The sequence below is a fragment of the Benincasa hispida genome, chromosome 9 (genome assembly GCF_027475165.1).
Source record: "Benincasa hispida cultivar pf3 chromosome 9, pf3_genome.v1.1, whole genome shotgun sequence".
Taxonomy (NCBI): domain Eukaryota; kingdom Viridiplantae; phylum Streptophyta; class Magnoliopsida; order Cucurbitales; family Cucurbitaceae; genus Benincasa; species Benincasa hispida.
In genome coordinates, this window is record NC_143486.1 from 17,161,902 (window position 1) to 17,175,781 (window position 13,880).

General features: G+C 32.7%; 1 protein-coding gene across 2 annotated transcripts; it reads right to left on the reverse strand.

Moving 5' to 3' along the window:
• Window positions 1-9,670: 9,670 nt before the first annotated feature.
• On the reverse strand, window positions 9,671-11,009 carry LOC120086777 (short-chain dehydrogenase reductase 3b-like). 2 transcript variants are annotated; one of them, XM_039043572.2, is made up of 3 exons: window positions 10,949-11,009; window positions 10,501-10,843; window positions 9,671-10,267 (listed from the first exon to the last, which is right to left on the reverse strand). In XM_039043572.2, the coding sequence occupies exons 1-3, from the start codon at window positions 10,960-10,962 to the stop codon at window positions 9,842-9,844; spliced, it is 783 nt and encodes a 260-aa protein (XP_038899500.1). In that variant the 5' UTR covers window positions 10,963-11,009; the 3' UTR covers window positions 9,671-9,841. The 2 variants fall into 2 exon arrangements, with proteins under 2 accessions (XP_038899500.1, XP_090174152.1); XM_090318026.1 differs by lacking the exon at window positions 10,949-11,009 and having other exon boundaries at window positions 10,501-10,863.
• Window positions 11,010-13,880: the final 2,871 nt, after the last annotated feature.

A 13,880-nucleotide genomic window follows, 5' to 3' on the forward strand; every position in this document is an offset into this window, starting at 1 on the left:
TTTATTAACATAACAATAGGTGCAAACTTCCGGAAAGAACAAGTGAACGATGAACAACTTCTTTATTAGAAGCTAAATGATCGTTTACAATCTCTCCACGATTGCTCAGTATGACTAAACGATCACTTACTAAATCCTCTGCAATCGGCCACAAACTCCTACACGATCACTTAACTATTACTCTTACACGATCGCCTTCTTAGAACCTACCTTTTACTATACGATCGTATACCAAATGTTACACGATCGCTGAGCTTTACTACACGATCGCCTAGTGGAAGTAAACGATGAGTGGCACGTTGCGATGGCCTCTCCGCGACAGCTCTCTTTCCTCACTACACAATCGCCCACAAACTCCTACACGATCGCTTAGCTATTATAATTAGACGATCGCCTTCTCAAAACCTATACGATCGCCTACCTTTTACTATAGGATCGTATACCAAATGCTACACAATCGCATAGTGGAAGTACATGATGAGGGCACGCTGCAATGGCCTCACGAGAGCTCTCTTTCCCTACTACACGATCGCTTAACTATTACAATTAGACGATTGTCTTCTCAAAACCTATACGATCGCCTACCTTTTACTATACGATCATATACCAAATGCTACACGATCGCTAAGCTTTACTACACGATTGCATAGTAGAAGTACAAGATGAGGTCACGCTGTGATGGCCTCTCGATAGCTCTCTTTCCTCACTACACGATCGTCCACAAACTCCTACACGATCGCTTAGCTAAGAATCCGAATCTCTGCAGTGCGCGTCAGAATGATTTAAATCGTTGACCTCCTTTAAAACGAATCTGAATCTCTGCAGCGCGTCAGGGTCTCGTCCCATCCCACACTGTTTTCCCAACTCATGAGGTCGAGTTTTGAAAACTCGACCATTTAGCTTATAACCCCACCGTCTCTTCTCATTTTCTCACACTGCTTTCTCATTTTCTCACACTACTTTCGTTCCCTCATTCTCCTCACTGCCTTTGTTCTCTCATTCTCACTGCCTTCAGCAAATCTTCTTCTTCTCCTACATTCGTCCATTAAATTGTGAGGTTTGTACCTTTTACTATACAAAATTTCATTTTTTTTTTAAAGAACTATACATTTTGTTCCTATTCTCATACTATTTTATTTTTTTTTATAGTTTTTGTTGCTGTTTGGGAAACAAAGAACAAAAAAGGTAAGTTAAATTTGCGAGTTTACTATTTATTTATTACTAGTTTTATTATATTTTGTAGATCTATCATGTTGAATTCAATAATATTTACATATTGATGTTAGTAGTTCTTTCTCTATTAGTGTTAATATTAGTAGTTGTTATTAGTGTTAATCTTATGGTTAGGATGTTATACCAACATGTTAATCTTAGTTATATTTTGTTTGTTTTTGTTTATATTTAAGTATAGTTTATTGTAAGAAATATACATAAATAAACTATAGTTTAAAATAGTTGATTTTCTTATGATATTTGAGTTTTCTAGTATTAACTTTGAAAATATAGTTTTAAATAGTTTTAAAAAGTTTAATTTTATTTTTTTTTATTTTGTATTAAATTTGAAAAAATAGTTTTAAAAAGTTTACCTCATTATAATGTTTAAAAAGTTGATGTTTATAGCTTAAAAATTTTAATATTTTTAGTTTAATATAAAATTATTATGATTTTTTGAAATATATTTCTTATGATATTTGATTTTTCTAGTATTAACTTTGAAAATATAGTTTAAAATAGTTTGAAAAAGTTTAATTTAATTTAATTTTTTATTTTATTTTAAATTTGAAAAAATAGTTTTAAAAAGTATACTTCATTGTAATTTGAAAAGTTTAATCTGTTGTTATGTTTAAAAATAGTTATAAAAAGTTTAATTTATTGTTATGTTTAAAAAGTTGATATTCATAAAACTTAAAAAGTAGATGTTTATAAATTAAAAAGTTTAATATTTTTAATTTAATATAAAATTATTGTGATTTTTTAATATACTTCTTATAAAAAGTATAATACAAAATTATTGTGATTTTTTTAAATAGTTTAATATTTTTAGTTTAATATTTTTTTACCCACAAACTTCTTATATTTCCTATATATATTTCTTATTGTGATTTTTATTGTGGTTTGTTTTTGTTTAAGTTTGATAACTAGTAGAACATTTAGTCATTTATTGTTTGTCTTTTTTTTTTTTTTTAGAAAATGGCGGGCAAATGCTTGGGATTTTTGTTATTTACAATGATAATATGATTGATGGTATTGACGGAGTTGACTATGACCAACCATCAAGTGGGAGTTTTAGCATAAATGTGAACCGTGGAATTGTATTTGAATAATTCATTGAAATGGTTGGGATGTCACTTAGTGTAGATATGGGAACAAATCAAATAGAAATAATATATAGACATCCTAACCTAGAACCATCAGGATCAATAAGGTTTATGTCATTCCCTATTTCGAATGCACAAGCTATGAACTTGATGTTCTCAATCGCAATGCCACTGCCGAATTTAATGCATTTGTATGTAAATGTAAATAGGATAGAAGTGGATATAAACTTGAATACATCATTTAGCCAGTTTGAAGATCCAACTAAATGTATTGATCCTAATCCGGAGTCAGTTGCATCGCCATGTGATAATGAAGATATGGTAGCTAACAATTTATATAGAGACTTCAAAACTGAAACGGATGATGAATTTGAAGAGTTAGATTTCGATGGTCGTGAACATGAGTTACTTTCAAATACATTCAACAATTTGGATATGAATGTACTGGATAGTATTCGAGAAAATGGCCCGATTGTAGCCCCTGTGGACGTTGGCAATACTCAATTGTATAAAGGGATGATTTGTCTAGACAAAGAAATGCTACAACACGCGGTCAAATGTTTTGCAATAAAATTTCACTCACCATGAGGTTTTTTAATCGACACCGACGATTTGGACAATTCGGTGTAAGAAGTGGAAGGAAGGTTGCAAGTGGAGACTTCGTGCAATAAAGAAAAACTCGCATGGCTTGTTCGAGATCTCTAAGTACGATGAGCAACATATATGATTTTATTCAGAACTAAGTCAAAGTCGTATGCAATTGGATTCATCAATGATTGCACTAGAGTTATGTGATACCGTAAGAGAAAAACCATCTATCAATGTGGCACAACTGCAATCCAACATCAAATCTAAGTTTGGATATCACGTTCCTTACCATAGGGTATGGGAAGGTAAAAGAAAAGCGTTGGCTAAAGTGTTCGGTGATTGGGATGAGTCTTACAAATTGTTACCCAGGTGGTTGTATATGGTTAAGCAGACCAATCCCGGAACACGTGTAGAGTGGAGAGTGAAAGAAACGCTTACTGAAGGCTATGTTATCCTAACTTCTATATTTTGGGCATTTGGTCCTTGTATAGAAGCTTTTAATAAATGTCAGCCGATAATTCAGATAAATAGTACATACTTATACGACAAATATAGAAGAAAATTGTTGATTGCTACATCAGTTGACTCGAATGGCCATCTTCTTCCACTTGCATTTTTCGTTGCTGATGAAGAGTCCGCAGACTCATTGGGATGGTTCCTGAAACACCTGAGAGAAATTGTAACACACAAAGAGATGTGTTTAATTTCATATCAACATGTTGGTATAATCGCAGTAGTGAACAATCCAGCAAATAGTTGGATGGGACCAAAATGTCACCATCGTTTCTGCTTACGACATATCGTCAGCAACTTTAATAAAAAGTACAGATTTAATACATTAAAAAATTATGTTTATCGTGTCGAGTGTCAGTTTCAAATTCGGAAGTTCAATAAAGTAATTGAAGATATCAAAGGAATAAATCGGAGCTGTCTAAGTTTTTTTGACAACATTAGTTTAGAGCAATGGACTCAAGCACATGATGGAGGATTCAGATATAGGTGGATGACGACAAATCTATCAGAGTGCATAAATGGAGTCCTTAAAGGAGCTCGAATGTTGCCTATAAATGCTCTTGCTAAGATAACATTCTTCAAATGCGTGAATTATTTCGAAAAAGAAAAAAAAAATAAATAAATGATGCATTGGAACGTCACGATAAATACACCCGGTAATATTATTATTATTATTATTATTATTATTATTATTATTATTATTATTATTATTATTATTATTATTATTATTATTATTATTATATTATTATTATTATTATTATTATTATTATTATATGTTATTAACAATTTATTTCAAGCATATTTTATAATACTAAGTGGAGTAAAAATCCAGGTACGCACACGAGAAAATAAATAAATGAGCTGCAAGATCTAGTAAACATGAAGTACAATCATACGATCGGTATGAAGGTGTGTTTCATGTGAAGACTGGACGTCATAGTCTCAATGCCAAAAGAGGAAACGTTCAAATATTGAGGCTAAACAGGCATTTTATGGCCGTTTGCTCACATTTTAACATGAACTACGAAGACTTTATTAAGGACTACTATAAATTGTCAACATATGCTGAATGTTACTCTCCTCAATTTCAACCTGTACAACATGAAGATTAATGGATCACGCACCCTGATATGCCTGTCTTACATCCTGATCCATCGTTGAGAAAACCTGGTAGACCGAAAAGTTCACATTATCACAACGAGATGGATTGGACAGAACCAGTCACTCGACAATGATGTGGATTTTGTAATCAGTTAGGCCATATCGAAGGAAGTGTCCTTCGTTACTAAGACAGGCTCTAAATAGTTAGGGATTGAAAAATAAATATTTTTTTTATTATAAATTCATTTTATTGTATATTCAATTTTTTTTAATTATAATTTATTGTATATTCAATTTTTTTATAATAATTTATTGTATATTCAATTTTTTTTATTGTAATCTATAAAGTTATACATTATTCTTTTAATTGATAAATAAATACTTCTTTTATCATGTATATTTAATTAAGTGTAGAAACTTTTATTGTATATTCAATTTTTTTATTGTAATCTATAAAGTTATACATTATTCTTTTAATTAAGTTGTATATTATTCTTTTAATTAAGTTGTACATTATTTAATTGAGAAATAAATAATCCTTTTATCATGTATATTTAATTAAGTGTAGATACTTTTATTTTATATTCAACTTTTTTTATTATAATTTATAAAGTTGTACATTATTCTTTTAATTAAGTTGTACATTATTTAATTAAGTTAATTAAATTGTACATTATTCTTTTAATTGAAAAATAAATATTTTTTTTCTTTCAGATCATGGCTTTAAACCCAGGACCTATTGATCCTGATGTTTTGTATGACCCGTTCATTCATCGATTGTATGGTGATATCGTACTAGAGACATATCTTGCAGGCGTCGAGAGGCAGTTCTCCAGCGCACTATCCCACTCCACCCTCGAATACTACTACTACTGCGCACATCTAGATTCTATGGGGTTGCTAGATTGGGATTTATTCAGTTGGACTAGCATCTGATCACAGCCTTAGTCGAGAGATGGAGGCCTGAGATGCATACATTTCATATGTCTATTGGAGAGTGCACTATCACTCTACAAGACATAGAAGTGTGTTGGGGTTACCTGTTGACGGTGAGTCGGTCACCGGAGTGATGTATGATGACTGATCACAAGTTTGTCAACTGTACCTCGGTGTGACCTGGCTAAAACTCGAACGGACTCAATCGGAGCGGGAGCAAGAGCACCTATGCCGATAAAATTAAAGGATCGAGGTTAAGTTTGATATAGTTAGGAACACAATTCCGTGAGCTCACAGATGATGCAGGCGAGGAAACCATCATAAGATATGCGCAAGCATATATACTACAAATGATGGGTGGAAGTCTATTTTCTGAAAAATCAAGTCATTTTGTTTACTTGATGTTCTTGCCACTATTAACTAACCTCTATGATGCAGGGCAGTATTTGTGGGGTGGAGCATGTTTGGCATGGTTGTATAGACAACTATGCAAAGCAACAAGACCTGAGGTTCGAGAGATAGCTGGGCCTTTCATACTTTTGCAACTATGGGCTTGGGAACGATTTCCAACAATGGCTCCACAACTACAACATGTTAATGACGCTTAGTTAGCTGGACAAGCCTACGGTTCTCGGTATGTTGTTTTAATTCAATTTAATTTTTATATCACTGATCTAGTTAATTTAGATTCTAAATTATCAATTTAAAAATTTAGGTGGAGAGACAAATTTTGTGTGACTAGGACAGCCACACATGTAGTCAGCCAGTACAGATACATGTTTGATCTGCTTCAACTTGATCAGGTACATTACACTGAACCTAATTGATTATTTTATACACATTTTTATTGTATTTGTCTTTAATGTTCTCCAATATAATATTTTGTGTTTCAGGTTATTTGGGAGCCGTACAAAATTATTATACATACTTTGCCCAATTTCTGTACGAATGGTCAAAACATATGGAGGACGATGAGTCCTCTCATATGTTTTCAAATTGGTGAATGGCATCTTCCTGACAGGGTGATGAGATAATTCGGTTTTCAGCAGGATGTCTCATTGCCTTGTAATACTGAACCCCTACTGCATGATATCGACTTAAGGATTGTAAATTGGTTTGAAAAAGTTGCAAATTTAGTAGTGCGATAGCACTATCGTGCAAGGTTTATTGTAGTGGGGTTTCTATTGAACAATTTGACAGGGATGTCACTCAAGACTACATTCATTGGTATAATAATATCACAAGGCACTACATCACTCGTCTGGGAGTAGTTATGGGTCATCTGGTAAGTGAATGAATATTATCTAATTATTTTTAATTTAAATTTATTTTAAGTATTATCTAATTGTTTTATAATTCACAGAGATTGAACAACAGTAGACTCTGTGATGTTGCGAATGATCTGAACTGAGTTATTGCTATATGTAGTGACAACTAAAGCTATATGGAGGAGATACATTATATGTATGATATACCTATTGTTCCTCCACCAGCTCTTAAACGTAGAGGACCTGTACGGGAAGAGGATGAATTTGATGAGGTTGCCCATAATGTGGAAGAGTTGCCCCCTGTGATGCAGATACAAAGTCAAACTGATTATGTTAGTCCGATGATGATGATGCCAGCATTTGGTTCAAAACATTATGACTCAGAGGTTGGTCCTTCGTCTTCATACGTGCATGGATATGGTCGGGGTCGTGGAGAGCATAATGAATATTTATATCATGAAGCGTCTGCAGATGTACCAGCGTAACATCAAAAAGAACCAGAGTAACCTCAAATTTGAAGTCGACGACGACAACCAGCTCGAAATCGACGACGACCGCCTTGTGAGACATATTGATTTTTGTAATTATTTTTATATAAATGAGATATTTTAATTTACACTTTTTTTATTTTTATGAGATATTATTTTTTTAATTTATTCTTTTTAGAGTTTAAATAAAATAATAAAATATTTTTAGAAATTGTTTTTATAAAATGGAAAATTTAAAATAAAAAAAAATAAAAAAATAAAAAAGAAGAAGAAGAACACGAAGGTCGAATGTTGGAAATTCGAATGTTGAAAATTCAACCTAGGTGGGTCGAATTTCCAACATTCAATGTCTAAATTAAAAAAAAAAAAAAAAAAAAAAAAAAAAAAAAAGGTAAATGTCTAGGGTTCAAAATTCGACCTACCTGTTTTAAAAACTATGTCGAATTTTGAACCCTCACCCTATTAAAAAAAAAACAATATTTTTCTAAATAGTTTCAAAGTACAATATTTTTATCAATAGTTTTTAAAACTACCATATTATTTTAATTTTACCGTACTAACATACCCAACTTACATAAAAAATAGGTATCATCAACTTTATTTTTCTAGGTACAAATAACTTCAACATAGATACTCAAACTAGTCAACATCAAGAAAAAAATTGTGCAATGGTCGAAGGTTTCCGCCCAAGGCCCTCAAAAGATCTGGCTATCAATAAGAAAAAGATTTAAAAAATAACAGACAAACCAACACACTGTCACAGTCAACAAACTTTCCTAATTTAATGAAATCAAGAGAAAACATCCAGTTGAGTTATGATTTAAACATCCAACTCCCAATCCTCAAACTCCAAAAAAGGGGAAAAAATTAAATAGCAAAAGCCCTCTTTGAATCAAACAACAACAAAACCTATAGACAACAAGAGGTCTTCTTATATGGACTTTGGACTTGAAGAGAACATAAGATAAGTGAGTTGAACAAAGAAATATTTTAGCAAAGCTAAAGAAGCAAGTATAAAATTCCAGAAGTCCCATGTCTAATAATTTTCATTAAGAGTTGTAAGATGAACTCAAAAAGTCAGACAATAAAAGTAATAAAATAAAAGAATTGAACATGTTTTGTGATGACATGATGTAGGAGATATCATAAACCATGAGGCACTTATTACAAATTTTCATTGCATATTTTACCTTATGCTTTGCCATTTGCATCACTTATAGCTGGTCATTTGTTATTATGGTTTGCAGAGCTCATTCTCCCCATTATTGTAGTTCACTTTATGGCTCATCCTCTTGAGCTTCAACCTCGATCAAAAATTATTAAATTGAAGACATTCTGCTACAACCTTCAAAACATTCTATCACAAGAACCCAGAACTCTTGTTATGTTTAGCATCATCAAAAGAAAGAAATGAGCTAGGAGAAACGGAAGAAATTTTCCTACAAAACTAATTGAAAATTAAATTTTACCACAATTTGAAAAGTTCTAAAAGACAATGTCTAGCTGAAACAGTCACAACGCCTACGATTCTAGAGGTATAGTACCATGAATAATATATAAAAATCAAACAAAGACCAGATCATTTTAAGACACAAATTTCTGATTCATATTTAAAAAAAAAAAAAAAAAAAAAAAAAAAAAAAAAAAAAAAAAACCTAATCAATCAATCGTGTTGTAGAAGAAGAGCCACCGACCTTTGCCTCCAATGAGATTTGAATAGTCAAACAAAGATCAATCACGAGTAAAACATGGCGATGGTAAAACGCAATAAATATTGGAAATGACACTACCCTGAACAAACCAAGTTTGGGTTTGAGAGAAAGAAGGGTTGGTTTTGAGAGAAACCCATTGTCGAAGGGTGGATTTCCACCCATGACAGTTTGGGTTTTGAGAGAAAGAAGGGTTTGGGTTTTTTGGGAAGAGATAAGGAAAGGAAAGATGAGAAATAGAGAAAAAAGGCTCTTCTGAGCTGATTGAGCTCTGTGTGCTGCTTTCAGAATTCTGAGCCCTCCCAATTTAACAATTGAGTGTCGTTTTGGTGTTTGAGATTTCGTAGCCTATCTTCTAAATGGCCATGATAACTTTTATTTCTTGTAGTGTTAGTTGAGATATTTTGGTGCACCTACCAATGCACATTAAGTATCTTTCTAAAAAAAGTTACACACAAATTTTTAAGTTATGAGACTAAACTTGTAATTTAGTCTTTCCTCCTCTTTCCCACAAAATTGATTTTTTCTGAAGGAATGGAATTGAAAGTTTTAGAACCAATTACACACAAATTTCAAAGTTATTTATGGGACTAAACCTGTAATTTAACCTCATCTTCCTCCTCTAAGTGATTTTTGGGTATGACAAAATAATTTTCACCATTTCAAAATCACTTTAAGATGATAATCAAATATCAACCAAAATTCATTTAAGATATCATAATTGAGCCTAATTTTGTCCAATCCTTGACTTAACCAATCCAACAAAATTCACTTCAATTCCATTTAATTCATTGCACAAGTTTTTATTTCAATGGGAAGGTGTGTTCATCACAAAGTGCCAACTTTTCGAATATTTCCAAAGTATTAGCACATTGGTTATTACTTCAAATCCTACAGGCCCTTAAAAATTAGAGGGAGAGTTATATGATTGATCTGACGGCTGTGAAGCCTCCATCAACAATCAAGTTTTGTCCACTTATATAAACTGATTCATCAGATGCAAGAAACAAAGCAGCCTCAGCTATATGGCTAGCCTTCAACACCACACCCTTCAAACTTGTCTTTGAACTAAGAACTTCTTCAAGCTTATTCTCTTCCAAATTCAATGTCCGGAAAGCCAGCGGCGTCGCCACCCCATATGGCGACACGCAGTTCACCCTAATCCCGTACGTCCCGAGCTCCATGCAGCTCGATCTCACCACCCCCAACACTGCATGCTTTGAGCTCGTGTACGCCATCGACGCCACCCCACCGACTGTCGCCGAAACGCTTGTCGTGCATATTATTGACCCCCGTATGTTGCGTTCCACCATTGCTTGTCCGCCATGCTTGATCGTCGCAACCACCTTTTATTAATATGAATGAAGAAAAAGCTTTTTAAAATTAAAATTACAAGTTTAATCTCTCGAATTTTAAACTTAACTAACAATATGTTCAACAGATTTATTAAATTTTTCTTTTTAAAAATAACTTTGAATATGTCAAGGACAATACTAAACGCACGTAAAATTAAAAATTAAAGGACTTATTACTTAGAAATGAGAACTAATTATATTAGTCATACAAAAATATGACATACCCCACGGACATTGGTCGCCATTATATTGTCGAAGTTGAACATGTCAAGCTTGAGAATTGAAGTGAGAGAGCCAACGATGCCGGCGTTGCTAAAGAGAATGTCGAGGCGGCCGTGTTTTTCAACAGTGTAGCTCACTGTTTTTTCAACTTGCTCCTCATCTCTCACATCACAGTGGTGAAAGCTGGCTTGGTCGATGCCGATGGAGGCTGCCACATTCCGGCCTAGTTCGTCGTTGATATCTGCTATGACAACAGAAGCACCATTGGCTGCAAATAGTCTCGCCGTCTCCTCGCCGATGCCGCTGGCGGCTCCTGTTATAAGAGCCACCTTCCCATGCAGCCGCCTGTGAGAAATTTTGTACATAGAGATAGTCAAGAACTTGACAAGATTCGTGTATTAAACCCAAAATTTTCTAATAGATATGAATATTACGAGAAGATATTGTTACCTTGCTCTAGACATTGTTAAGATCGTCTTCAAGCTTTTGCCTATGTTCAAATTTGCACGCAATCGATTTATATAACCATAAATATCTCATATAATTAAAGTAAAATTTGAAGATCTATCAATGTTTAACCTACCCATAAAAGTCATCAATTTTTAGTAATTAATGAGGGTTAATTATATTAATATTGAAACTTTAAAAAAATGGTTAAAACATGTTATTTTGAAAAAAAAAATAAGAAAATTAAATGAATCGTGTCTGTCTTTATTAAAATGTGTTTAGAGACGCATTCACGATTTTTTATTTATTAAATTTTTTGAGAGGACGCTTTTCTTCTTTTTATCTAATACATATCATTAACAATTTTTGTTTCAAATAATAAAATTTGATTAATATATATTTTTTTGTTGCTTATATTCAAATGATATTAGCGTAATTAAATGATTGATTCTAATTTTCTTTGTTCTTTTTATAATTTAAAAAAAAAAAAAAAAAACTTAAGTACGATAAGTTTGACATAAATAAAAAAAATGGTTGGTCTTGATCTTTAATGGTTTCCTTTTTTTTTTTTTTCTTTTGACATAACGATATTTAACAATCCATATTCAATGCATTTATATTTACTGTCATATTAAATTCTATTTATTTTAGTCAAATAAAAATTATTACTTTTAATTAATTAGTAAATTTAATTATATTAGCCATTGCATTTATAATCAAGTTGGTGTTTTTCCCCCAACATTCATAAATAGAGCTAAAATTATTTTCTTAAATTAAGGGATATCATTTATAAAATTAAAAACATATGTATAAAATCAAAATTGTAGAAGAAAAATTAACTAAAAGAAGTAAGAAAATATATTAATTAACGAGTTTTTTTTCCAGTACAAATGACAATATAGTTCAACAATACGCATATGAACCTGCAACATCGTATTGCCCTTAAGATGGATCTTCTAAATATTCACCTCTTGGAGGCTAGAAAATGGAGTCGATTATGTAAATTTCAATGGCTCAAAGATGGAGATGAAAATACTGTTTAGTTCCATAAAGTTTGTATAGCTCGGTGCCGGTTTAACTTATCTCTGAAATACAGAGCGCACGAGGTCCTTTCGACTACTATCGTTGTCAACCAATTTGCATTTGTTTTTGATAGGCAGATCACGGACTCAATAGCCAACAAAATTATTGATTATTGGATCCACTTTCGTCTTTCCTTTTTATTATTTGCAATAGATTGTCTTTTCAGTCTCCTTGAAGATGCCCAACAATGGGGCCTCATCGAGGGTTTTTTCATCCAGACAAACTAATTTCCAGATTCAAAGTTCCACATATTCTTTCGACTTTCAAAGCTCCGATGGGTATTTGTAAAAAACTGGAGAAACTAATGAGAGATTTTCTTTGGGAAGGTCTTGAAAAATCTGTGTTAGAGAATATGTCACTATCAGCGATCAAGGATGAGTCAAGAAGACACATAAGTTGAAGATTGTCATGTCACTGTGGTGAGTCATGAAAGATTATTCCTTTAGTGCTCCAAATTTCTATTAAGATTGGGTGATAACAAACAAATATTCTTTCATCATCTATTGGACCATGTGTCCTCATTTTATTAGTTGTTTGGTATATAATTTTTTAATTCTTTGAATCCCTAAAATAGGGAACAATGTATAAATCGGGCATGCTGCCCCTTTCCAATGGAAGAAATGAATACGAAGAGACAAAGTTGAAAATCTCTCTGTCTATAGTTTAGTAATTTGGTTCCATCGTGTACAACGATCAGCTAAACGACTGAATACATCGTTCATCGTTTAGCGCTCAATGTCTATCGTGTACAACGAAAAGGTAGACGATAGCCTCCATCGTGTAGAGTCCAAATCCTATCGTATACAACAGAAAGGTAAACGATAGTCTTTATCATGTAGTGCCCGCATCCTGTCGTACACAACGATAAGGTAAACGATAATTCATTTTACTATCGCATAAGTTCTGAGGCGCCATTGTGTAGTACGACGAGGTAAACGATAAGGTTTGTCTTTACATCATTTAACCACCCGACTCTATCATACACAACAAAAAAGTAAATGATACCGTTTCCATCCCTTTATTTTTCTAACTAGATGGAACTTGATAATTTTACCAAAAGAAAGAGGCGAACTAGGTATAGATAAAATCAGCATTACAAATAGTGCACTTTTCTGTAAATGGATTTGGCGATATCATAACAAAAATGACACAGCTTGTGGAAATCACTCGTTGCAGCCAAATATAAGGTTGTCACTTCGGGTAGTATACCATCTATCAGCAACTACAAAAGTGCAAGGCCACCATGGTTCTCAATTACTAAACACAACCAATATATGTCTGATCATATCAAATGGAGGATTACAAACGATATTGACACTATCTTTTGGTATCATAATTGAACCTCCACAGGTATCCTAAAAGATTTGTTGCCCTTTTATGGGATGTATGCCTTAAAACCTCGTAGTTAATACGTTATTTGAAATAATTGTTGATTAGTTTATATATTATTATCTATTAAAGAAAGATCCTAGGTTATTTTATGAAACTTGAATAGTATGTGAAGGCATACAGATAGGTTATGTTTAAGTAATAACCTAAATGGTTTGTGGTATATGTATAAGTTTAGGTGTCTTATTTTGGTGATGCTATGGATACGACCCACTTTATAATTGTTATAAAAGTTGTAAAGTGTTACAAACGTTTTGATCTTAATCGTTCATGTGGACATATGCAAGTTGAGGTATCTTATACAAATTGTTTGTATAAGACTAGACCGTGAAATGATTAATCTTTCTTTATAACACTATTGACTGAAGAGATTAACATTTCATTGGGTGACCATAGGTAACTCAAACTCAGTCCTGAGTGAGTTATGAACTTCTATCTATAAGGTCAGTTCTTTGATTTGTAT

Excerpts from the sequence above, each read along its gene's own strand:
- LOC120086777 (XM_090318026.1), bottom strand. The coding sequence starts at position 10,863 with ATGTACAAAATTTCTCACAGGCGGCTGCATGGGAAGGTGGCTCTTATA. Across the intron at positions 10,268-10,500 it reads TGGCGACCAATGTCCGTGGG|GTGGTTGCGACGATCAAGCA; the intron begins GTATGTCATATT and ends TATTAATAAAAG.